A 26752-nucleotide genomic window follows, 5' to 3' on the forward strand; every position below is an offset into this window, starting at 1 on the left:
GTACAAGAATATAACTACTATAATACTGCCCCCTATGTACAAGAATATAACTACTATAATACTGCTCCTATGTACAAGAATATAACTACAATACTGCCCCCTATGCACAAAAATATAACTACTATAATACTGCCTCCTATGTACAAGAATATAACTACTATAATACTGCCCCCTATGTACAAGAATATAACTACTATAATACTGCTCCTATGTACAAGAATATAACTACTATAATACTGCCCCCTATGTACAAGAATATAACTACTATAATACTGCCCCTATGTACAAGATTATAGCTACTATAATACTGACTCCTATGTACAAGAATATAACTACTATAATATTGCCCCCTATGTACAAGAATATAACCACTATAATACTGCCCCCTATGTACAAAAATATAATTACTATAATACTGCTCCTATGTACAAGAATATAACTACAATACTGCCCCCTATGCACAAGAATATAACTACTATAATACTGCTCCTATGTACAAGAATATAACTACTATAATACTGACCCCTATGTACAAGAATATAACTACTATAATACTGCCCCCTATGTACAAGAATATAACTACTATAATACTGCCCCCATGTACAAGAATATAACTACTATAATACTGCTCCCTATGTACAAGAATATAACTACTATAATACTGCCCCTATGTACAGGAATATAACTACTATAATACTGCCCCCATGTACAAGAATATAACTACTATAATACTGCCCCCTATGTACAAGAATATAACTACTATAATACTGCTCCTATATACAAGAATATAACTACTATAATACTGCCTCCTATGTACAAGAATATAACTACTATAATACTGCCCCCTATGTACAAGAATATAACTACTATAATACTGCTCCTATGTACAAGAATATAACTACTATAATACTGCCTCCTATGTACAAGAATATAACTACTATAATACTGCTCCTATATACAAGAATATAACTACTATAATACTGCCCCCTATGTACAAGAATATAACTACTATAATACTGCCCCTATGTACAGGAATATAACTACTATAATACTGCCCCCATGTACAAGAATATAACTACTATAATACTGCCCCCTATGTACAAGAATATAACTACTATAATACTGCTCCTATATACAAGAATATAACTACTATAATACTGCCTCCTATGTACAAGAATATAACTACTATAATACTGCCCCCTATGTAGAAGAATATAACTACTATAATACTGCCCCTATGTACAGGAATATAACTACTATAATACTGCCCCCATGTACAAGAATATAACTACTATAATACTGCCCCCTATGTACAAGAATATAACTACTATAATACTGCTCCTATATACAAGAATATAACTACTATAATACTGCCTCCTATGTACAAGAATATAACTACTATAATACTGCCCCCTATGTACAAGAATATAACTACTATAATACTGCTCCTATGTACAAGAATATAACTACTATAATACTGCCCCCTATGTACAAAAATATAATTACTCTAATACTGCCCCCATGTACAAGAATATAACTACTATAATACTGCCCCCTATGTACAAGTATATAACTGGTATACAGTGGCATGTAAAAGTTTGTGCATCCCTGGTTAAAATTCCTGTTATTGTGAACAGTTAAGCAAGTTGAAGATGAAATTATCTCTAAAGGCCTAAAGTTACAGATGACACATTTCCTATTTCCTGTGTATTTTAGGCAAAAAAAACCAAACATATTTTCATCTTTTACATTTTAAAAATTACAAAAAGGAAAATGGGTCGATGCAAAAGTTTGTTCACCCTGCATGGTTAGTACCTAGTAGCGCCCCCTTTTGAAAGTATCACAGCTTGTAAACGCTTTTTGTAGCCAGACAGGAGTCTTTCACTTCTTGTTTGAGGGATTTTCATCCGTTCTTCCTTGGAGAATTCTTCCAGTTCTGTGAGATTTCTGGGGCGTCTTGCATGCTCTGCTATTTTGAGGTTTAGCCACAGATTTTCAATGATGTTCAGATCAGGGGACTGTTAGGGCCATTGTAAAACCTTCAGCTTGCGCCTTTTGAAGTCGTCTATTGTGGATTGTGACCTGTGTTTAGGAACATTATCCATTTGTATAATCATCCTCTTTTCACCTTCAGCTTTTTTACAGATGGTGTTATGTTTGCATCAAGAATTTGTTGAAATGTCATTGAATCCATTCTTCCCTCTACCCATGAAATGTTCCCCAAACCATTGGTTGCAACACAACCTCAAAGCATGATTGATCCACCCCCATGCTTAATGGTTGGCATGATGTTCTTTTCCTGACATTCTGTGCCCTTTTTTCTCCACACATACCTTTCATCATTGTGGCCAAAGAGTTTTATTTTACCTCATCAGTCCACAGGACTTGTTTTCCAAAATGCATCAGGCTTGTCTAGATGTTCTTTTACACTTCTGACCCTGAATTTTATGATAAGGACACAGGAGAGGTTTTCTTCTGATGACTCTTCTATGAAGGCCATATTTGTGCAGGTGTCTCTGAAGAGTAGACCAATGTTCAACAACTCCAGAGTCTGCTAAATCTTTCTGAAGGTCTTTGCAGTCAAGCGGGGGGTTCTGATTTGCCTCTCTAGCAATCCTACAAGTTGCTCTCACTGAAATTTTGCTTGGTCTTCCAGACCTTATCTTGACCTCCACTGCTCTTGGTAACTGCCATTTCTTAATTACATTTCGAACTGTGGAAAGGGCAACTTGAAAACGCTTTGCTATCTTCTCAAAGTCTTCTCTTGCTTTGTGGCCTCCACCAAATTCATTTTCAGTGTGCTCGGCAGCTGCTTAGAAGATCCCATGGCTTCTGATTTTTGGCAGAAGGTTAGAGGAGGCTGGTTTTTATAATCTGCATCTCCGGCCTTTCCTAATGATGATGGAGAACAAGTCATAACCCTAACAGGCTAATTAAGGGCTGAAACCTTGGTCAAAGTTATCTGAGCACACAAATCTCCAAGGGTTCCCAGACTTTTGCATCGGCTCATTTTCCTTTTTGTAATTTAAAATGTAAAAGATGATTTTTAACTGTTCATAATAACAGTAATTTTGACCAGGGGTGCCCAAACTTTTACATGCCACTGTATAATAGACAAGTTAGAGTATTCTGATAACGGTTTGGCTTTCATCATACTGCACAGTGGAGCATATTATACAGTGCCTACAAGTAGTATTCAACCCCCTGCAGATTTAGCTGGTTTGATAAGATGCAAATAAGTTAGAGCCTTCAAACTGCAAACGAGAGTAGGTTTTATGAACAGAAGCATAAATCTTACAAACCAAAAAGTTATGTTGCTCAGTTGAATTTTATTAAATTTTAAACATAAAAGTGTGGGTCAATTATTATTCAACCCCTATGTTTAATATTTTGTGGAATAACCCTTGTTTGCAATTACAGCTAATAATCGTCTTTTATAAGACCTGATCAGGCCGGCACAGGTCTGTGGAGTTATCTTGGCCCACTCCTCCATGCAGATCTTCTCCAAGTTATCTAGGTTCTTTGGGTGTCTCATGTGGACTTTATTCTTGAGCTCCTTCCACAAGTTTTCAATTGGGTTAAGGTCAGGAGACTGACTAGACCTCTCCAACACCTTGACTTTTTCCCTCTTGAACCAGGCCTTGGTTTTTTTGGCTGTGTGCTTTGGGTCGTTGTCTTGTTGGAAGATGAAATTACGACCCATCTTAAGATCCTTGATGGAGGAGCGGAGGTTCTTGGCCAAAATCTCCAGGTAGGCCGTGCTATCCATCTTCCCATGGATGCGGACCAGATGGCCAGGCCCCTTGGCAGAGAAACAGCCCCACAGCATGATGCTGCCACCACCATGCTTGACTGTAGGGATGGTATTCTTGGGGTCGTATGCAGTGCCATCCAGTCTCCAAACGTCACGTGTGTGGTTGACACCAAAGATCTCGATCTTGGTCTCATCAGACCATAGAACCTTGAACCAGTCTGTCTCAGAGTCCTCCAAGTGATCATGAGCAAACTGTAGACGAGCCTTGACATGACGCTTTGAAAGTAAAGGTACCTTACGGGCTCGTCTGGAACGGAGACCATTGCGGTGGAGTACGTTACTTATGGTATTGACTGAAACCAATGTCCCCACTGCCATGAGATCTTCCCGGAGCTCCTTCCTTGTTGTCCTTGGGTTAGCCTTGACTCTTCGGAAAAGCCTGGCCTCGGCACGGGAGGACACTTTCAAAGGCTGTCCTGGCCGTGGAAGGCTAACAGTAGTTCCATAAGCCTTCCACTTACGGATGATGCTCCCAACAGTGGAGACAGGTAGGCCCAACTCCTTGGAAAGGGTTTTGTACCCCTTGCCAGCCTTGTGACCCTCCACGATCTTGTCTCTGATGGCCTTGGAATGCTCCTTTGTCTTTCCCATGTTGACCATGTCTGAGTGCTGTTCACAAGTTTGGGGAGGGTCTTAAATAGTCAGAAAAGGCTGTCAAAAGAGATCTTTAATCCACACATGTGAAGCTCATTATTCTTGGTGCCTGAACTACTTCTTAATACTTTAGGGGGACCAAACAGAATTCTTGTGGTTTGAGGGGTTGAATAATAAATGACACTCTGAATTAACTTTTTACGCTTTAAAAAAAAAAAAAAGACAAAAACAAAATTTGCTGCAGTGCATTTCCCACTTCCAGGCTGATCTACAGTACAAATGTCACAATGCCAAATTAATTCCGCATGTGTCAACCAGCTAAATCTGCAGGGGGTTGAATACTACTTGTAGGCACTGTATGTAGCACATGTGTGTATACAGGATATCAGGCCACTTTGCTGTTTGGGGAGTTTCTTTTCCGCAGGGAGTCCTGGTAATAATGGATCCCGGAGAGGATTTCATCTTCTGCACATAATGAATTTCTCTTTCCACTTGTTACTGTAGAGAGAATAATCATTTCTGTTCTTGCGCTCTCTATGGACAATTATTCTGAAGTTTAGTCGGTTGAAGTGCCCTAATGCAAAAGCTTATGAGGATGCAAAATTTTACCCCTTTCCAGACCCTTGGCCTAATGTGCGGCACCGACATCGCCTGCAGAGAGCTGTACGTAGACAGTGACCAAGATGACAAAGCTCTCAGTATAGCCAAGCGAGTTTTGTCTTCTCAGTCTCTGCAGAGAGAAGCAGTTGATGAGAAACTAATCTCAATTACTGCGCTCTTCATAGGCAGCGCTGGGCGGCCATTCCAGCTGGGCAACTAATGAATGAAGACTGTACATGAATAAATACTGTCTTCATTCATTACTAGGAGCTTCTTTACATTTTTATACTTTTCTAATCATCTCTGGGGTTAGGGCTAGGGCCAAGCTTAGGGTTAGGTCTATTATTAGGGCTAGGGTTAGGGGATAGGGCTATGGCTAGGGGCAGGGTTAGGGGTATGGGTAGAGATAAGTCACAAGTAATAAAATTGATACAGAAATAAAATAATTCTTAACACTGTAGTTTCAGAGGCTGATGCCTTACCATTGCACTATCCAGTCAAGTGATTTTTTTATTGCTAACAGGATTTGAACTCTTAACACTGTAGTTTCAGAGGCTGATGCCTTACCATTGCGCTATCCAGTCAAGAAATAAAATGATACAAAATGAAAATGAAAATAAAAATATCACAATGTATAATTTGTTATTTTTAAAGATCTAAGTCTTATTCCCACATAAGGCAGAAATAAATTAGCGTCTGAAAGGATAAACTATATTTACATCAGTATTTTTCTGGCTAGATGGGGTTCAATACATGACTGATGGAAGGGGCTCAGGAACTGCTAACAATCCATGGGTTAAGGGGCGAAAAATACCTCACTTATCTGAGACTCTGGTAAATCCAGGCTGCGTCCAATAGACAGTACATAAGTCAATAGTGCTAATCGTTTTGGTGGGTGGTCACTTTTGGGGGATGGAGAGAAGCGCCCAGTCAGTGTAAGTAAGAATTTACCAACTTTGATGTAAATGTAATAACATTTTTATACTAAACATCTTTTCAAAGTTTTTCATCTTTTTCACTTTTCTTTATCAATATTTTTATGCCAATTCTGAATCTTGCAGTTTTCACTCCGGTCATGAAGCTTACAGGATAGAGGACATTATTACAGGAGGGGACATTATTACAGGATGGTAACATTATTACAGGATGAGGGACATTATTACAGGACGGGGACATTATTACAGGATGAGGGACATTATTACAGGACGGGGACATTATTACAGGATGAGGGACATTATTACTGGATGAGGGACATTATTACAGGATAGAGGACATTATTACAGGACGGGGACATTATTACAGGATGGTAACATTATTACAGGATGAGGGACATTATTACAGGACGGGGACATTATTACAGGATGGAGGACATTATTACAGGACGGGGACATTATTACAGGATGAGGGACATTATTACTGGATGAGGGACATTATTACAGGACGGGGACATTATTACAGGATGGAGGACATTATTACAGGATGGGGGACATTATTACAGGATGGAGGACATTATTACAGGATGAGGGACATTATTACAGGATGAGGGACATTATTACAGGATGGTAACATTATTACAGGATGAGGGACATTATTACAGGACGGGGACATTATTACAGGATGGAGGACATTATTACAGGATGAGGGACATTATTACAGGACGGGGACATTATTACAGGATGGTAACATTATTACAGGACAGAGGACATTATTACAGGACGGGGACATTATTACAGGATGGAGGACATTATTACAGGATGAGGGACATTATTACAGAAAGGGGGACATTATTACAGGATGAGGGACATTATTACAGAAAGGGGGACATTATTACAGGATAGGGGACATTATTACAGGATAGGGACATTATTACAGGATGAGGGACATTATTACAGGATGGGGGACATTATTACAGGATGAGGGACATTATTACAGAAAGGGGGACATTATTACAGGATTGGGGACATTATTACAGAACGAGGGACATTATTACAGGATGGGGACATTATTACAGGATGGGGGACATTATTACAGGACGGAGGACATTATTACAGGACGGGGGACATTATTACAGGATGGGGGACATTATTACAGGATGGGGAACATTATTACAGGATAGGGGACATTATTACAGGATGGGGACATTATTACAGGATGGGGGACATTATTACAGAAAGGGGGACATTATTACAGGATTGGGGACATTATTACAGAACGAGGGACATTATTACAGGATGGGGACATTATTACAGGATGGGGGACATTATTACAGGATGGAGGACATTATTACAGGACGGGGGACATTATTACAGGATGGGGAACATTATTACAGGATAGGGGACATTATTACAGGATGACGGACATTATTACAGGATGGGAACATTATTAGAGAAAGGGGGACATTATTACAGGATGGGAACATTATTACAGTATGGGAACATTATTACAGGATGGAGGACATTATTACCGGATGAGGGACATTATTACAGGATGGAGGACATTATTACAGGATGAGGGACATTATTACCGGATGAAGGACATTATTACAGGATGGGGACATTATTACAGGATGGAGGACATTGCAGGATGAGGGACATTATTACAGGATGGGGCACAATATTACAGGATGAGGAACATTAGTACAGGATGGGGGACATTATTACAGGATGGGGGACATTATTACAGGATGGAGGACATTATTACAGGATGGGGACATTATTACAGGATGGAGGACATTGCAGGATGAGGGACATTATTACAGGATGGGGCACAATATTACAGGATGGAGGACATTATTACAGGATGGGGGACATTATTACAGGATGGAGGACATTGCAGGATGAGGGACATTATTACAGGATGGGGCACAATATTACAGGATGAGGAACATTAGTACAGGATGGGGGACATTTAAAGAAATGGGTTAGTACAGGGGACTTTAGTACAAAATTGTGCCAAGGATTGGGACATTCTTAAAGAAGGGATCCAGGATTGGGGGATATGATTAAAGAAAGGGGTCAGGACGGGGGACATTATTAAAGGATGGGGGACATTATTACAGGATGGAGGACGTTATTACAGGATAGGGGACATTAGTACAGGATGGGGGACATTATTACAGGATGAAGGACATTATTACAGGATGGGGGACATTATTACAGGATGGAGGACATTATTACAGGATGACAGACATTATTACAGAATGGGGGGACATTATTACAGGACGAGGGACATTATTACAGGATGAGGACATTATTACAGCATGGAGGACATTATTATAGCATGAGGGACATTATTACAGGATGAGGACATTATTACAGCATGGAGGACATTATTACAGCATGAGGGACATTATTACAGGATGGAGGACATTATTACAGCATGGAGGACATTATTACAGGATGAGGGACATTATTACAGGACGAGGGACATTATTACAGGACGAGGGACATTATTACAGGATGAGGGACATTATTACAGGATGGGGATATTATTACAGGATTGGGGACATCATCTGTGGATGATGCACTGTTATGGGGGATCTGTGGATGATGCACTGTTATGGGGGATCTGTGGAGGACACACTGTTATGGGGGATCTGTTGATGACACGCTGTTATGGGGGATCTGTGGATGACGCGCTGTTATGGGGGATCTGTGGAGGACGCTCTGTTATGGGGGATCTGTGGATGACGCACTGTTATGGGGGATCTGTGGAGGACGCTCTGTTATGGGGGATCTGTGGATGAAGCGCTGTTATGGGGGATCTGTGGATGACGCGCTGTTATGGGGATCTGTGGATGATGCGCTGTTATGGGGGATCTGTGGATGAAACGCTGTTATGGGGGATCTGTGGATGACGCACTGTTATGGGGGATCTGTGGATGACGTGCTGTTATGGGGGATCTGTGGATGATGCTCTGTTATGGGGCATCTGTGGATGACGCTCTGTTACGGGGGATCTGTGGATGACGCTCTGTTATGGGGGATCTGTGGATGACGCGCTGTTATGGGGGATCAGTGGATGATGCTCTGTTATGGGGCATCTGTGGATGACGCGCTGTTATGGGGGATCTGTGGATGACGCACTGTTATGGGGATCTGTGGATGACGCGCTGTTATGGGGGATCTGTGGATGATGCTCTGTTATGGGGGATCTGTGGATGACGCGCTGTTATGGGGATCTGTGGATGATGCTCTGTTATGGGGGATCTGTGGATGACGCTCTGTTCTGGGGGATCTGTGGATGACGCGCTGTTATGGGGCATCTGTGGATGACGCGCTGTTATGGGGGATCTGTGGATGACACACTGTTATGGGGATCTGTGGATGACGCTCTGTTCTGGGGGATCTGTGGATGACGCTCTGTTATGGGGGATCTGCGGATGACGCTCTGTTATGGGGGATCTGTGGATGACGCGCTGTTATGGGGATCTGTGGATGATGCGCTGTTATGGGGGATCTGTGGATGACGCTCTGTTATGGGGCATCTGTGGATGACGCGCTGTTATGGGGGATCTGTGGATGACACACTGTTATGGGGATCTGTGGATGACGCTCTGTTATGGGGGATCTGTGGATGATGCTCTGTTATGGGGATCTGTGGATGACACACTGTTATGGGGATCTGTGGATGATGCGCTGTTATGGGGGATCTGTGGATGACACACTGTTATGGGGATCTGTGGATGACGCGCTGTTATGGGGATCTGTGGATGATGCTCTGTTATGGGGATCTGTGGATGACGCCCTGTTATGGGGGATCTGTGGATGACGCGCTGTTATGGGGATCTGTGGATGATGCTCTGTTATGGGGATCTGTGGATGATGCGCTGTTATGGGGGATCTGTGGATGACGCACTGTTATGGGGGATCTGTGGATGACGCCCTGTTCTGGGGGATCTGTGGATGACGCGCTGTTATGGGGGATCTGTGGATGATGCGCTGTTATGTGGGATCTGTGGATGACGCTCTGTTATGTGGGATCTGTGGATGATGCTCTGTTATGGGGGATCTGTGGATGACGCACTGTTATGGGGGATCTGTGGATGACGATCTGTTATGGGGGATCTGAGGATGACGCAGTGTTATGAGGGATCTGTGGATGATGCACTGTTATGGGGGATCTGAGGATGACGCAGTGTTATGTGGGATCTGTGGATGACACGCTGTTATGGGGATCTGTGGATGATGCTCTGTTATGGGGGATCTGTGGATGACGCTCTGTTATGGGGGATCTGTGGATGACGCGCTGTTATGGGGGATCTGTGGAGGACGCGCTGTTATGGGGGATCTGTGGATGACGCTCTGTTATGGGGGATCTGTGGATGATGCACTGTTATGGGGGATCTGTGGATGACGCGCTGTTATGGGGGATCTGTGGATGACGCGCTGTTATGGGGGATCTGTGGATGACGCGCTGTTATGGGGGATCTGTGGATGATGCGCTGTTATGGGGGATCTGTGGATGACGCTCTGTTATGGGGATCTGTGGATGACGCGCTGTTATGGGGGATCTGTGGATGACGCTCTGTTATGGGGATCTGTGGATGACGCGCTGTTATGGGGATCTCTGGATGATGCTCTGTTATGGGGATGTGTGGATGACGCTCTGTTATGGAGGATCTGTGGATGACGCGCTGTTATGGGGGATCTGTGGATGGCGCACTGTTATGGGGGATCTGTGGATGACGCTCTGTTATGGGGGATCTGTGGATGACGCCCTGTTATGGGGGATCTGTGGATGACACGCTGTTATGGGGATCTGTGGATGACGCTCTGTTATGGGGGATCTGTGGATGACGCTCTGTTAAGGAGGATCTGTGGATGACGCTCTGTTATGGGGGATCTGTGGATGACGCTCTGTTAAGGAGGATCTGTGGATGACGCTCTGTTATGGGGGATCTGTGGATGACGCACTGTTATGGGGGATCTGTGGATGACGCTCTGTTATGGGGGATCTGTGGATGACGCGCTGTTATGGGGGATCTGTGGATGACGCTCTGTTATGGGGGATCTGTGGATGACGCCCTGTTATGGGGGATCTGTGGATGACGCTCTGTTATGGGGGATCTGTGGATGACGCCCTGTTATGGGGGATCTGTGGATGACGCCCTGTTATGGGGGATCTGTGGATGATGCGCTGTTATGGGGGATCTGTGGATGACACGCTGTTATGGGGATCTGTGGATGATGCGCTGTTATGGGGGATCTGTGGATGCACGCTGTTATGGGGTATCTGTGGATGACGCTCTGTTATGGGGGATCTGTGGATGACGCGCTGTTATGGGGGATCTGTGGATGACGCTCTGTTATGGGGGATCTGTGGATGACGCACTGTTATGGGGGATCTGTGGATGACGCGCTGTTATGGGGGATCTGTGGATGACGCAATGTTATGGGGGATCTGTGGATGACGCTATGTTATGGGGGATCTGTGGATGACGCTCTGTTATGGAGGATCTGTGGATGATGCCCTGTTATGGGGGATCTGTGGAGGACGCTCTGTTATGGGGGATCTGTGGATGATGCTCTGTTATGGGGGATCTGTGGATGATGCACTGTTATGGGGGATCTGTGGATGACGCACTGTTATGGGGGATCTGTGGATGACGCCCTGTTATGGGGGATCTGTGGATGACGCGCTGTTATGGGGGATCTTTGGATGAGGCACTGTTATGGGGGATCTGTGGATGACGCTCTGTTATGGGGGATCTGTGGATGACGCTCTGTTATGGGGGATCTGTGGATGACGCGCTGTTATGGGGGATCTCTGGATGATGCTCTGTTATGGGGGATCTGTGGATGACGCTCTGTTATGGGGGATCTGTGGATGACGCTCTGTTATGGGGGATCTGTGGATGACGCTCTGTTATGGGGGATCTGTGGATGACGCACTGTTATGGGGGATCTGTGGATGACGCTGTTATGGGGGATCTGTGGATGACGCTCTGTTATGGAGGATCTGTGGATGACGCTCTGTTATGGGGGATCTGTGGATGACGCGCTGTTATGGGGGATCTGTGGATGACGCTCTGTTATGGGGGATCTGTGGATGACGCTCTGTTATGGGGGATCTGTGGATGATCACTGGGAGATGAGTACAGATGGGACCTCACATGATTGGTGCAGTGATGATTTTCGTGCCCGCATCCTCCACCCTTTTTTGTGCCTCTGTATGTGAGGTCAGTGGTTGTTACTCACCGTTAGGTTTTCCATGGTCGTGGTTCTGTCTTTTGTGTTCTGCCCATGGAAGAAGTCATCCGCTCTCTCCCACCGCGATCCAGCACAGACCCGGCTCCGCTGTCGTCTGTCACCTGCGCCTTCAGCGCCGTCTCTCTGGGGTCATTATGGAAAGAATCAGCTGCTCTCTGCTGCTCGCCCCGGGGGGACGCCCGGATCTGCACATTAGATGTGTTTCTTTTGTTGTCGTTTTTTTTTTCTTCACTTTGTTGTTAACCCCTGCAGTGCAGACCAGGTGACAGCAGCAGCACCTGATACCTTTTAAGTGCTGGAACATGGCAGTTCTGAGAGGGTTAGCTATATATATATGCATAGTGGGAATCTATTAGTCACGTGACTAATTATAAACTTAGTGCCATTTGTAACCCTGAAAGTTTACATATTAGCTCCAAAGATGGCACCTTTTTTACTCTTAAAGGGGTACTCCACCAATATGAATGATTTCATATACTCAGCTTTTTCCCGAATTCCCAAATCCCAAATCACATACACTCTGGCTCCCTCTGCTGGTTGCTGCCCCACATTACACACCATACTGACACTAGCTGTGGGAACCACTTTCTGTAACGACTCCTGAGGTCGGAGTAGGTCAGTAACCTACAGGAGATACTCACCTGCCCCTTAGGACAGAGCTATGACCTGTGAACACATTTAATCTAGGGTGAGTCTGCAGTAGTCTGAGACACGCCTCCTGTCTCCTCATTGGTTCAGGCTGCTGCTCTCTGATGCCCTCCACAGCTCTGCCTCCTCTGATTGGCTGATCAGCATTCACGGTCTCCGCAGGAAGTAAAGTGCAGGGAGAACAAGGACAGAATGAAGGTAAAGTGCAGATTATAAAACTCCTAATATACTGAACCCTCAGAGAGCTCCTGACACATTCTGTTTTCTGGACATTTCATGAGATTTTATAAGCAATTTTTGTAATTTATATATTAATAAATATTTAAAACCTTAAATGTTTGTATTACAAAGTAGAAGGTGGAGGGTCCCTCATAGCCCGGCCGTAGCCAGCCTTATCCAACCATCCTACCATATTGTAACATGAAATAATAATAATAATATTCTTTATTGATATAGCGCCAACATATTCCGCAGCGCTGTACAATTCACAGGTTCATATACAACAGTCATAAGTAACATAGCTAAAGATAATACAATAATTACAGCAAAAATAATGGCGACCCTGCTCGTAAGAGCTTACAATCTACAATGAGGTGGGGGTGACACAAAGTACAATGGCTTATTTGCAAGGATGGTCCAGCCATCTTGAGGGGATGAGGGATAGATAAAGACTACACGAGCTCATCACCAGCCAGTATTTGTGGTGCTTTTTGGTTCGGTGGAGACTTATGTTTGGAGAAATAAGAGATGAGCTATAAGAAGATAAAAGGACTTCGATTAGGGAATGTGATCGGCCGCCCTAAACAGATGTTTTTTTAGGGAGCGCCTAAAACTGTGTAAATTGTGGTTCATCCTAATTTCTTGGGGTAGAGCATTCCAGAGAATAGGTGCAGCTCGGGAGAAGTCTTGAAGCCGGGAGTGGGAGGTACAGATTAGTGCGGATGTTAGTCGAAAGTCGCTTGTGGAGCGTAGAGAACGGGTAGGCCGATAGACAGAGATGAGGGAAGAGCTGTAGGGTGGTGCGGCACTGTGGAGGGCTTTGTGGGTGAGAACAAGCAATTTAAATTGAATCCTATAACTCATGGGCAGCCAATGCAATGACTGGCACAGAGCGGAGGAGTCTGAGTAACGGTTAGCCAGATAGATGACCCTGGCTGCAGCATTAAGGATGGACTGGAGAGGGGAAAGTCGAGTGAGGGAGAGGCCAATTAATAGAGAGTTACAGTAGTCGAGGCGGGAGTGGATCAGGGCAACAGTGAGGGCTTTTGTTGTTTCCAAGGTGAGAAAGGGACGGATTCTAGAGATGTTCTTCAGGTGCAAGCGACAAGAGCGGGCAAGAGATTGTATGTGGAGGGTGAAGGAGAGATTGGTGTCAAACACAACGCCCAGACAACGCGCCTGCTGGCTCGGTGTTATTGTGGTGCCACACACGGAGAGAGAGATGTCAGATTTAGGGAGGTGAGTAGACAGCGAGAGCAGAAGAAGTTCAGTTTTTGAGAGGTTGAGTTTCAGGTAGAGAGCGGACATTATGTTAGAAACTGCGGCCAGACAGTCACTGGTGTTCTGTAGTACAGCGGGGGTAAGGTCAGGGGATGAGGTGTATAGTTGTGTGTCATCAGCATAAAGATGATACTGCAAACCAAATTTGCTGATGGTCTGTCCAATTGGGGCTGTGTAGAGAGAGAAGAGAAGAGGGCCAAGGACTGAACCCTGAGGAACCCCAATAGTGAGAGGAAGAGGGGAAGAAGTGGAGCCAGCGAACGATACACTGAAAGAGCGGTCAGATAGGTAGGAGGAGAACCAGGAGAGAGCAGTGTCCTTTATGCCGATTGAGTGGAGCATAGAGAGTAGGAGGTGGTGGTCAACGGTGTCGAAGGCTGCAGAGAGGTCAAGAAGAATGAGCAGAGAGTGGTCACCATTACGTTTTGCTGTCAGAAGGTCGTTGTTTACTTTGATGAGTGCAGTTTCTGTAGAATGTAGGGGGCAGAAGCCGGACTGTGATGGGTCTAGAAGAGAGTGAGTGGAGAGGTAACTGGCAAGGCGGGAGTGGACCAGGCGCTCCAAGAGTTTAGAGATGAAGGGAACATTGGAGACTAGTCTGTAGTTGTTTGTGCAGGAAGGGTCAAGAGAGAGCTTTTTTAATAATAGAGTAATGATGGAGTGTTTGAAGGAGGAGGAGAAAATACCAGACGAGAGGGAGAGGTTGAAGATTTTAGTTAGGTGAGTAGTGACGACTGACGAAAGAGACTGGAGTAGATGTGAGGGGATGGGGTCAGTGGTGCATGTAGTGGGATGAGAAGAAGAAAGGACCCTGGAGACTTCATCTTCTGTGACTGGGTCAAATGTGGAGAGTGATCCAGAGGGGATGTGGGGGGGGGTGGGAGTCACGGCACTTTGTGGCTGGGAGCTGATTTCCTGACGCATGGTGTCTATTTTCTCGGTGAAGTAGGAGGCCAAGTCCTCGGCACAAATGTCTGCAATGGGGGCCTGCGCTTTAGGACTCAGGAGGGAGTGAAAGGTGTCGAAGAGTTTTTTGGGGTTGTTGGATAGTGAGGAGATCAGGGTGGTGAAGTAGGTCTGTTTGGCGAGGTGAAGGGCAGAGTTATATGTTTTTAACATAAATTTGTAGTGGATAAAGTTTTCTGGTATCCGAGTTTTCCTCCATAGCCGTTCGGTACTTCTAGAGCATCGCTGGAGAAATCGGGTTTGCGGTGTGAGCCAGGGCTGTTTTGCTCTGTGTTTAGAGGTTCTGAGGGTGAGGGGCGCTACTTGGTCCAGCGTGCTTCTGAGGGTGTCATTGTAGTGGTTTACAGCCAGATCAGGACAGGACAGAGAGGAGATTGGGGACAGTGATGAGTGAAGGGAGTCTGTGAGTGTATGAGGGTTAATGGCTTGTAGATTTCTGAATGTGTGATAGGTAGGAGTGTGCTGGGGCGGGCGAGGATTTGTGAGCGTGAAGGAGAGAATGTTATGATCAGAGAGGGGAAGAGGGGAGTTATTTAGGAGGGGGATTGAACAAAGCCGGACAAAGACCAGATCAAGGGTGTTTCCGTCTTTGTGTGTCTCAGAGGTTGAAAGCTGTGAGAGGCCAAGAGAAGTGGTTAAAGATAGAAGCTGGGATGCGGATGAGGAGGTGGTGCTGTTTATGGGGATGTTGAAGTCTCCCAGGATAAGGGTTGGTAAATCTGAGGACATGAAGTGCGGCAGCCACGCAGAAAAATGGTCAAGGAACTGGGTGGGTGAGCCTGGGGGACGTTATATGACCGCTACTCTGAGGGAGAGGGGATGGAAGAGCCTGATAGTGTGGACCTCAAAAGAAGGGAATGAGAGTGATGGTACTCGGGGGATGACCTGGAAGGTGCATTGTGGGGACAGGAGTATGCCGACCCCACCACCAAGTCTGTTTGCAGGTCTCGGGGAATGGAAAAAATGCAAGCCGCCATGAGAAATAGCGGCAGGGGAGACAGTGTCAGAATCCTGGATCCAGGTTTCAGTGAGGGCCAGCAGATTGAAAGCGTTGGTCAGAAAGTAATTGTGCAGGAAAGGAAGCTTGTTGCATACAGACCGTGGATTCCACAGTGCGCAATTGTGAAGCACAGCTGTGCTTGGTATCACAGATCCTAGAAGGGTGTATTGAAGGATTCCTCCACAAGAGGCCCCCATAACCATTCACACATCTTCACCTTCCACCTCAGACCACCAGAGGGAGCCCGTTAGGGAGATATATAAGGGAAGGTGGAGCCAGGCAGCAGTTAGTCTAGACTGGAGTTGACAGAAAGCAAACCTGTTGAGAGAGTTCCTGCAGTGCAAAAGCCTGAGAGAGGTTAGTCTGCAGTGGAGCACAGTCAAGACTCAGTTGTAGCTCAGAGGAGTGAGCTTCAGGTGTGCCGGCGCCATAAGATCGGTGAAGTGCGGCACGCTGCCGTTAGTGTGAGTAGCCTAGTGAGGGTCCGAGTAGGCCGAAGGCGAAGAGTAGAGCATTAGTTCATAGGGGGCAGAGGAGCTTAATTAGCTCACCCCGAAGAAGAAGTAGTTACCGGACACCGGGTCCGAAGCTTGCCAGGATCTCCACGACCCAGTAAGATAAACCGGAATCCCTGGAGAACTACAGGTCCCAGGATCGCTAAAGTGCTGATACGTACCAGAGCCAGGAGACACATAGGTCCCGTAGGTCGGGAGCGTGCACTCCAAGAGAAAGCCCTACCACAAGGTCAGCCAGCGCAGGACAGAGACAAAGTTAGGCCTAGCTCCAGGCAGGTCAGAAACTTACTACGCAGAGGCAAGAACCAGGAGGCCCTACACCCGCTCATTGGGGAGGATCCTGATATGCACCCTTCACCCTACAGTGCTCCGGGGAGTGCCTGAAATCCCACCAGTAAAAGGTACTGAAGTGACTATTGTGTCCGTCCCTGTTCTTGCCCCGACCCGGCTGAGTATCCTTGTCCTGCATACCCCGTCCGTACCCTGCCTGAGGCCCAGCTCCACCTGTGGGGAGCTATACCATCCAGCTGCCTTATCACCGGCCTCAGTGGACTGCGCAGCGCTGGTGATCCTCACCAGAAACCACAGGTGGCGTCACGAACTCTTTCTTTTATAAACTTAACCAAAAACACCAACCCTTTTAAAGGAGAGGCCCAGGGTACGGGCCCGGGAGCCGACCACCGCGACATCCCTAAAGGCCCGGGTACCGAGTTATCCCCCATACCCCTGGGCTAGTCACAATTGAAGGAGGGAGACGAAGGAGTACAGCTGATGTTAATAAGGTTAGCAGGGTTTCGATGTGAGGTGGGGGAAGGGTTCAGGTTGGCAGAGGGTGGTCCGGGGTTAGGAGAGATATCCCCTGAAATGAGTAGTAGCAGTAAAAAGAGAAAGAGCAGATGGTTTTTGGATTTGTGACATGGTTTCTTGTGCAATACCTTTGGATGAGACAGAGTGAGATTTGTCAGGAAGTTCAAAAGAGCATGGGAGCTGTACATGGGAGAGAGGGGCAGATATGGATGAGTGGTGATGGAGGGGGGATAGGGCGCTGAATGTGGATGAAAAAAGCACTCAGGAATATGGACGCAGGAATAAAATACATAGTTAGCAGAGAGTACAAAGTGTGGGTTACCTGACTCCTGCCCTGAATGACTGCCATTGAAGTGACTGTCATTTGTATTGTATTGATCAAGTTTAGTTTCTGCCTGTAATGTCCAGGAGGCATTAAAGATGGTGTCAATCAATGTAATATCTGGGAAGCCCCTAGAGAAGGTGTCAGACAGTACAATTTGTCAGGAAGTGTAATGTCTGGGAGGGCACTAGAGAAGATGGAAGGCAGTGTAAGTTGTCAGGAAGTGTAATGCCTAAGAAGACACTAACTGTCAGGGAAAGTAATGTCTGGGAGGGCACTAGAGAAGGTGTCACCCAGTGTGATTACCAGAAGGCACTAGAAAAGGTGTCAAGCAATGAAATGCCTGGGAAGGCACTAGAGGCAGTGTAATGCCAAAGACGACACTAAAGATGGGGTCAAGTGTAATGTCTGGGAAGTAACTAGAGAAGGTATTAGGCAGTTTACTGTCTGTGGGGCCACCACAGATGATGTCAAGCTATATAACGCATAGAAATGCAGTAAGTGTCATGAAGAGTAATGCCCAAGTGAGCACTATCAGGCAGTTTTATTCCAGGAAGGTACTAGAGAAAGTGTAATTACTGGGAGGGCACTAGAGAAGGTGTTTGGCAGTATAACGCCCTGGAAAACAGTATAAAAGTTGTCAGGCTGTGTAAAGCCTGGGAAGAGTAGGGGGAGGTAGTGCTGTAGAGTAGGTCTCAAGTATTGTAATGTCTGGGAGGTCACTAGAGAAGGTGTCAGGTTGTGAGTTGCCCAAGAGGGTACTGGAGAACATAATGTCAGACAATGAAATGTCTAGGAGGGAACTAGAGAAGGAGTCAGGCAGTGTAATGTCTGGGAGGACACTAGAGAAGGAGTCAGCAAATGTAATGTTTGGGAGGACATTAGAGAAGGCGTCAGGCAGTGTAATGTTTGGGAAGACACTAGAGAAGGAGCCAGGCTGTGTTATGTCTGGTAAGACACTAGGGAAGGAGTCAGGCAGTGTAATGTCTGGGAAGGCACTAGAGAAGGAGTCAGGCAGTGTAATGTCTGGGAGGACACTAGAGAAGGAGTCAGGCAGTGTAATGTCTGGGAGAACACTAGAGAAGGAGTCAGGCAGTGTAATGTCTGGAAAGGCACTAGAGAAGGAGTCAGGCAGTGTAATATCTGGGAGGGCACTAGAGAAGGAGTCAGGCAGTGTAATGTCTGGGAGGACACTAGAGAAGGAGTCAGGCAGTGTAATGTCTGGAAAGGCACTAGAGAAGGAGTCAGGCAGTGCAATATCTGGGAGGGCACTAGAGAAGGAGTCAGGCATGGTAATGTCTGGGAGGACACTAGAGAAGGAGTCAGGCAGTGTAATGTCTGGGAGAACACTAGAGAAGGAGTCAGGCAGTGTAATGTCTGGAAAGGCACTAGAGAAGGAGTCAGGCAGTGTAATATCTGGGAGGGCACTAGAGAAGGAGTCAGGCAGTGTAATGTCTGGGAGGACACTAGAGTAGGAGTCAGGCAGTGTAATGTCTGGAAAGGCACTAGAGAAGGAGTCAGGCAGTGCAATATCTGGGAGGGCACTAGAGAAGGAGTCAGGCATGGTAATGTCTGGGAGGGCACTAGAGAAAGAGTCAGGCAGTGTAATGTCTGAGAGGGCACTAGAGAAGGAGTCCGGCAGTGTAATGTCTGGGAGGGCACGAGAGAATGAGTGAGGCAGTGTAATGTCTGGGAGGACACTAGAGAAGAAATCAGGCAGTGTAATGTCTGGTCTTGGAGGACACTAGAGAAGGAGTCAGGCAGTGTAATGTCTGGGGAGGCACTAGAGAATGAGTCAGGCAGTGTAATATCTGGGAGGGCGCTAGAGAATGAGTCAGGCAGTGTAATGTCTGGGAGGACACTAGAGAAGGAGTCAGGCAGTGTAATGTCTGGGTGGACACTAGAGAAGGAGTCAGGCTGTGTTGTGTCTGGGAAGGTACTAGAGAAGGAGTCAGGCAGTATGATGTCTGGGAGGACACTAGAGAAGGAGTCAGGCAGTGTAATGTCTGGGAGGGCACTAGAAAAGGAGTCAGGCAGTGTAATGTCTGGGAGGCCACTAGAGAAGGAGTCAGGCAGTGAAATGTCTGGGAGGGCACTAGAGAAGGAGTCAGGCAGTATAATATCTGGTAGGGTACTAGAGAATGAGTCAGGCAGTATAATATCTGGGAGGGCACCAAAGAAGGAGTCAGGCAGTGTAATGTTTGGGAAAGCACTAGAGAAGGAGTCAGGCAGTGTAATGTCTGGGAAGTCACTAGAGAAGGAGCCAGGCTGTGTAATGTCTGGGAGGACACTAGAGAAGGAGTCAAGCAGTGTAATGTCTGGGAGGACACTAGAGAATGAGTCAGACGGTGTAATATCTGGGAGGGCACTAGAGAATGAGTCAGGCAGTGTAATGTCTGGGAAGGCACTAGAGAAGGAGTCAGGCTGTGTAATGTCTGGGAGGACACTAGAGAAGGAGTCAGGCTGTGTAATGTCTGGGAGGACACTAGAGAATGAGTCAGACGGTGTAATATCTGGGAGGACACTAGAGAAGGAGTCAGGCAGTGTAATGTCTGGGAGGACACTAGAGAAGGAGTCAGGCAGTGTAATATCTGGGAGGGCACTAGAGAAGGAGTCAGGCAGTGTAATGTCTGGGAGGGCACTAGAAAAGGAGTCAGGCAGTGTAATGTCTGGGAGGCCACTAGAGAAGGAGTCAGGCAGTGAAATGTCTGGGAGGGCACTAGAGAAGGAGTCAGGCAGTATAATATCTGGTAGGGTACTAGAGAATGAGTCAGGCAGTATAATATCTGGGAGGGCACCAAAGAAGGAGTCAGGCAGTGTAATGTTTGGGAAAGCACTAGAGAAGGAGTCAGGCAGTGTAATGTCTGGGAAGTCACTAGAGAAGGAGCCAGGCTGTGTAATGTCTGGGAGGACACTAGAGAAGGAGTCAAGCAGTGTAATGTCTGGGAGGACACTAGAGAATGAGTCAGACGGTGTAATATCTGGGAGGGCACTAGAGAATGAGTCAGGCAGTGTAATGTCTGGGAAGGCACTAGAGAAGGAGTCAGGCTGTGTAATGTCTGGGAGGACACTAGAGAAGGAGTCAGGCTGTGTAATGTCTGGGAGGACACTAGAGAATGAGTCAGACGGTGTAATATCTGGGAGGACACTAGAGAAGGAGTCAGGCAGTGTAATGTCTGGGAGGACACTAAAGAAGGAGTCAGGCAGTGTAATATCTGGGAGGGCACTAGAGAAGGAGTCAGGCAGTGTAATGTCTGGGAGGGCACTAGAGAAGGAGTCAGGCAGTGTAATGTCTGGGAGGGCACTAGAGAATGAGTCAGGCAGCGTAATGTCTGGGAGGGCACTAGAGAAGGAGTCAGGAAGTGAAATGTCTTCTTTCTTTGAAGTAAAACATTGTTTAAAAACAGACAGTGAAACGTTTTACCTCACAGAAAGAATCAGCTGTGATCCCGGCTGTCCTGTCTGTATACTCTCATGTGATCCCGGCTGTCCTGTCTGTATACTCTCATGTGATCCCGGCTGTCCTGTCTGTATACTCTCATGTGATCCCGGCTGTAATGTCTGTATACTTTCATGTGATCCCGGCTGTAATGTCTGTATACTCTCTTGTGATCCCGGCTGTCCTGTCTGTATACTCTCATGTGATCCCGGCTGTCCTGTCTGTATACTCTCATGTGATCCCGCCTGTCCTGTCTGTATACTCTCATGTGATCCCGGCTGTAATGTCTGTATACTCTCATGTGATCCCTGCTGTTCTGTCTGTATACTCTCATGTGATCCCGGCTGTCCTGTCTGTATACTCTCATGTGATCCCGGCTGTAATGTCTGTATACTCTCATGTGATCCCTGCTGTTCTGTCTGTATACTCTCATGTGATCCCGGCTGTCCTGTCTGTATACTCTCATGTGATCCCGGCTGTAATGTCTGTATACTCTCATGTGATCCCGGCTGTCCTGTCTGTATACTCTCATGTGATCCCGGCTGTCCTGTCTGTATACTCTCATGTGATCCCGGCTGTCCTGTCTGTATACTCTCATGTGATCCCGGCTGTCCTGTCTGTATACTCTCATGTGATCCCGGCTGTCCTGTCTGTATACTCTCATGTGATCCCCTGCTGTCTTGTCTGTATACTCTTCTGCGTCCTCACCCACCCAGGAGTTGTGGTATGGTCAGACACAGCGATTATTCAAGGGAACATTTATAAGATTATCTCAGCACAGGAACATTTTATTTTAATAAAGTCAAATGTGGAACTTATTATTATTCCAAGATCTATTGATTAAAATTAACTTTTGTTTGTGGGAAAACCCCTTTAACTTCTTAAACAGACCAGACGGTCATCCATCCTGGCGGCGGTCAGGGGGTGACTAGCAGGAATGAGTCCTCGTTACAGATGAGTAAATCGACCTGAAACTAATTGAATTTAAGCTCAAATTCACAAGAAAAATGTACATTATTTTGTGATCACTCTAATCCTTTACAATGATGGCGGCCACAATTCTGCTGGATTGATTATAGGGCCAGGAAGGGGTTAAAACATTGTACTAACCTAACCACAGCCGCTCGCCAGTCCCTCCAGGCACGGCTCAGCTTCCTCCACTCCGGTTTTTTGTTTACAGTCATCTTAGGCACTAAAGAGTTGCTGAAAATGTAAAGATGGCAGAATGGACTGGAAGAGGGATCTATTATATAGAGTCATTACACACAGAGGGATCTATTATATAGAGCCATTACACACAGAGGGATCTATTATATAGAGTCATTACACCCAGAGGGATCTATTATATAGAGTCATTACACACAGAGGGATCTATTATATAGAGTCATTACACACAGAGGGATCTATTATATAGAGTCATTACACACAGAGGGATCTATTATATAGAGTCATTACACACAGAGGGATCTATTTTATAGAGTCATTACACACAGAGGGATCTATTCTATAGAGTCATTACACACAGAGGGATCTATTATATAGAGTCATTACACACAGAGGGATCTATTATACAGAGTCATTACACGCAGAGGGATCTATTATATAGAGTCATTACACGCAGAGGGATCTATTATATAGAGCCATTACACACAGAGGGATCTATTATATAGAGTCATTACACGCAGAGGGATCTATAATATAGAGTCATTACACACAGGGATCTATTATATAGAGTCATTACACACAGAGGGATCTATTATATAGAGTCATTACACGCAGAGGGATCTATTATATAGAGTCATTACACACAGAGGGATCTATTATATAGAGTCATTACACACAGAGGGATCTATTATATAGAGCCATTACACACAGAGGGATCTATTATATAGAGTCATTACACGCAGAGGGATCTATTATATAGAGTCATTACACACAGAGGGATCTATTATATAGAATCATTACACTCAGAGGGATCTATTATATAGAGTCATTACACACAGAGGGATCTATTATATAGAGTCATTACACACAGAGGGATCTATTTTATAGAGTCATTACACACAGAGGGATCTATTCTATAGAGTCATTACACACAGAGGGATCTATTCTATAGAGTCATTACACACAGAGGGATCTATTATACAGAGTCATTACACGCAGAGGGATCTATTATATAGAGTCATTACACGCAGAGGGATCTATTATATAGAGTCATTACACACAGAGCGATCTATTATATAGAATCATTACACACAGAGGGATCTATTATATAGAGTCATTGCACACAGAGGGATCTATTATATAGAGTCATTACACACAGAGTGATCTATTATATAGAGTCATTACACACAGAGTGATCTATTATATAGAGTCATTACACACAGAGGGATCTATTATATAGAGTCATTACACACAGAGTGATCTATTATATAGAGTCATTACACACAGAGTGATCTATTATATAGAGTCATTACACACAGAGTGATCTATTATATAGAGTCATTACACACAGAGGGATCTATTATATAGAGTCATTACACACAGAGGGATCTATAATATAGAGTCATTACACACAGGGATCTATTATATAGAGTCATTACACACAGAGGGATCTATTATATAGAGTCATTACACACAGAGGGATCTATTATTATAGAGTCATTACACACAGAGCGATCTATTATATAGAATCATTACACACAGAGGGATCTATTATATAGAGTCATTGCACACAGAGGGATCTATTATATAGAGTCATTACACACAGAGTGATCTATTATATAGAGTCATTACACACAGAGTGATCTATTATATAGAGTCATTACACACAGAGGGATCTATTATATAGAGTCATTACACACAGAGTGATCTATTATATAGAGTCATTACACGCAGAGGGATCTATTATATAGAGTCATTACACACAGAGCGATCTATTATATAGAATCATTACACACAGAGGGATCTATTATATAGAGTCATTGCACACAGAGGGATCTATTATATAGAGTCATTACACACAGAGTGATCTATTATATAGAGTCATTACACACAGAGTGATCTATTATATAGAGTCATTACACGCAGAGGGATCTATTATATAGAGTCATTACACACAGAGGGATCTATTATATAGAGTCATTACACGCAGAGGGATCTATTATATAGAGTCATTACACACAGAGCGATCTATTATATAGAATCATTACACACAGAGGGATCTATTATATAGAGTCATTGCACACAGAGGGATCTATTATATAGAGTCATTACACACAGAGGGATCTATTATATAGAGCCATTACACACAGAGGGATCTATTATATAGAGTCATTACACGCAGAGGGATCTATTATATAGAGTCATTACACACAGAGGGATCTATTATATAGAATCATTACACTCAGAGGGATCTATTATATAGAGTCATTACACACAGAGGGATCTATTATATAGAGTCATTACACACAGAGGGATCTATTTTATAGAGTCATTACACACAGAGGGATCTATTCTATAGAGTCATTACACACAGAGGGATCTATTCTATAGAGTCATTACACACAGAGGGATCTATTATACAGAGTCATTACACGCAGAGGGATCTATTATATAGAGTCATTACACGCAGAGGGATCTATTATATAGAGCCATTACACACAGAGGGATCTATTATATAGAGTCATTACACGCAGAGGGATCTATAATATAGAGTCATTACACACAGGGATCTATTATATAGAGTCATTACACACAGAGGGATCTATTATATAGAGTCATTACACGCAGAGGGATCTATTATATAGAGTCATTACACACAGAGGGATCTATTATATAGAGTCATTACACACAGAGGGATCTATTATATAGAGCCATTACACACAGAGGGATCTATTATATAGAGTCATTACACGCAGAGGGATCTATTATATAGAGTCATTACACACAGAGGGATCTATTATATAGAATCATTACACTCAGAGGGATCTATTATATAGAGTCATTACACACAGAGGGATCTATTATATAGAGTCATTACACACAGAGGGATCTATTTTATAGAGTCATTACACACAGAGGGATCTATTCTATAGAGTCATTACACACAGAGGGATCTATTCTATAGAGTCATTACACACAGAGGGATCTATTATACAGAGTCATTACACGCAGAGGGATCTATTATATAGAGTCATTACACGCAGAGGGATCTATTATATAGAGCCATTACACACAGAGGGATCTATTATATAGAGTCATTACACACAGAGCGATCTATTATATAGAATCATTACACACAGAGGGATCTATTATATAGAGTCATTGCACACAGAGGGATCTGTTATATAGAGTCATTACACACAGAGTGATCTATTATATAGAGTCATTACACACAGAGTGATCTATTATATAGAGTCATTACACACAGAGGGATCTATTATATAGAGTCATTACACACAGAGTGATCTATTATATAGAGTCATTACACACAGAGTGATCTATTATATAGAGTCATTACACACAGAGTGATCTATTATATAGAGTCATTACACACAGAGGGATCTATTATATAGAGTCATTACACACAGAGGGATCTATAATATAGAGTCATTACACACAGGGATCTATTATATAGAGTCATTACACACAGAGGGATCTATTATATAGAGTCATTACACACAGAGGGATCTATTATTATAGAGTCATTACACACAGAGCGATCTATTATATAGAATCATTACACACAGAGGGATCTATTATATAGAGTCATTGCACACAGAGGGATCTATTATATAGAGTCATTACACACAGAGTGATCTATTATATAGAGTCATTACACACAGAGTGATCTATTATATAGAGTCATTACACACAGAGGGATCTATTATATAGAGTCATTACACACAGAGTGATCTATTATATAGAGTCATTACACGCAGAGGGATCTATTATATAGAGTCATTACACACAGAGCGATCTATTATATAGAATCATTACACACAGAGGGATCTATTATATAGAGTCATTGCACACAGAGTGATCTATTATATAGAGTCATTACACGCAGAGGGATCTATTATATAGAGTCATTACACACAGAGAGATCTATTATATAGAGTCATTACACGCAGAGGGATCTATTATATAGAGTCATTACACACAGAGCGATCTATTATATAGAATCATTACACACAGAGGGATTTATTATATAGAGTCATTGCACACAGAGGGATCTATTATATAGAGTCATTACACACAGAGGGATCTATTATATAGAGTCATTACACGCAGAGGGATCTATTATATAGAGTCATTACACACAGAGCGATCTA

General features: G+C 44.4%; 1 protein-coding gene across 3 annotated transcripts in view; it reads right to left on the reverse strand.

Annotated features, from left to right (window-relative positions):
- LOC141189426 (short transient receptor potential channel 2-like) overlaps positions 1–12526 on the reverse strand; it is a 182774-nt gene extending 170248 nt beyond the window's left edge. For all 3 annotated transcript variants that reach the window (XM_073661143.1, XM_073661145.1, XM_073661144.1), the window contains exon 1: positions 12208–12526. In XM_073661143.1, the coding sequence (XP_073517244.1) occupies positions 12208–12222 (15 nt within the window). In that variant the 5' untranslated portion in view covers positions 12223–12526. The remainder of the gene's footprint in view (positions 1–12207) is intronic.
- Between the last annotated feature and the right edge of the window lie 14226 nt (positions 12527–26752).

This window comes from Phyllobates terribilis, unplaced genomic scaffold (assembly GCF_046119375.1).
Source record: "Phyllobates terribilis strain yellow unplaced genomic scaffold, ASM4611937v1 Scaffold_2__4_contigs__length_985480577, whole genome shotgun sequence".
Lineage (NCBI taxonomy): Eukaryota > Metazoa > Chordata > Amphibia > Anura > Dendrobatidae > Phyllobates > Phyllobates terribilis.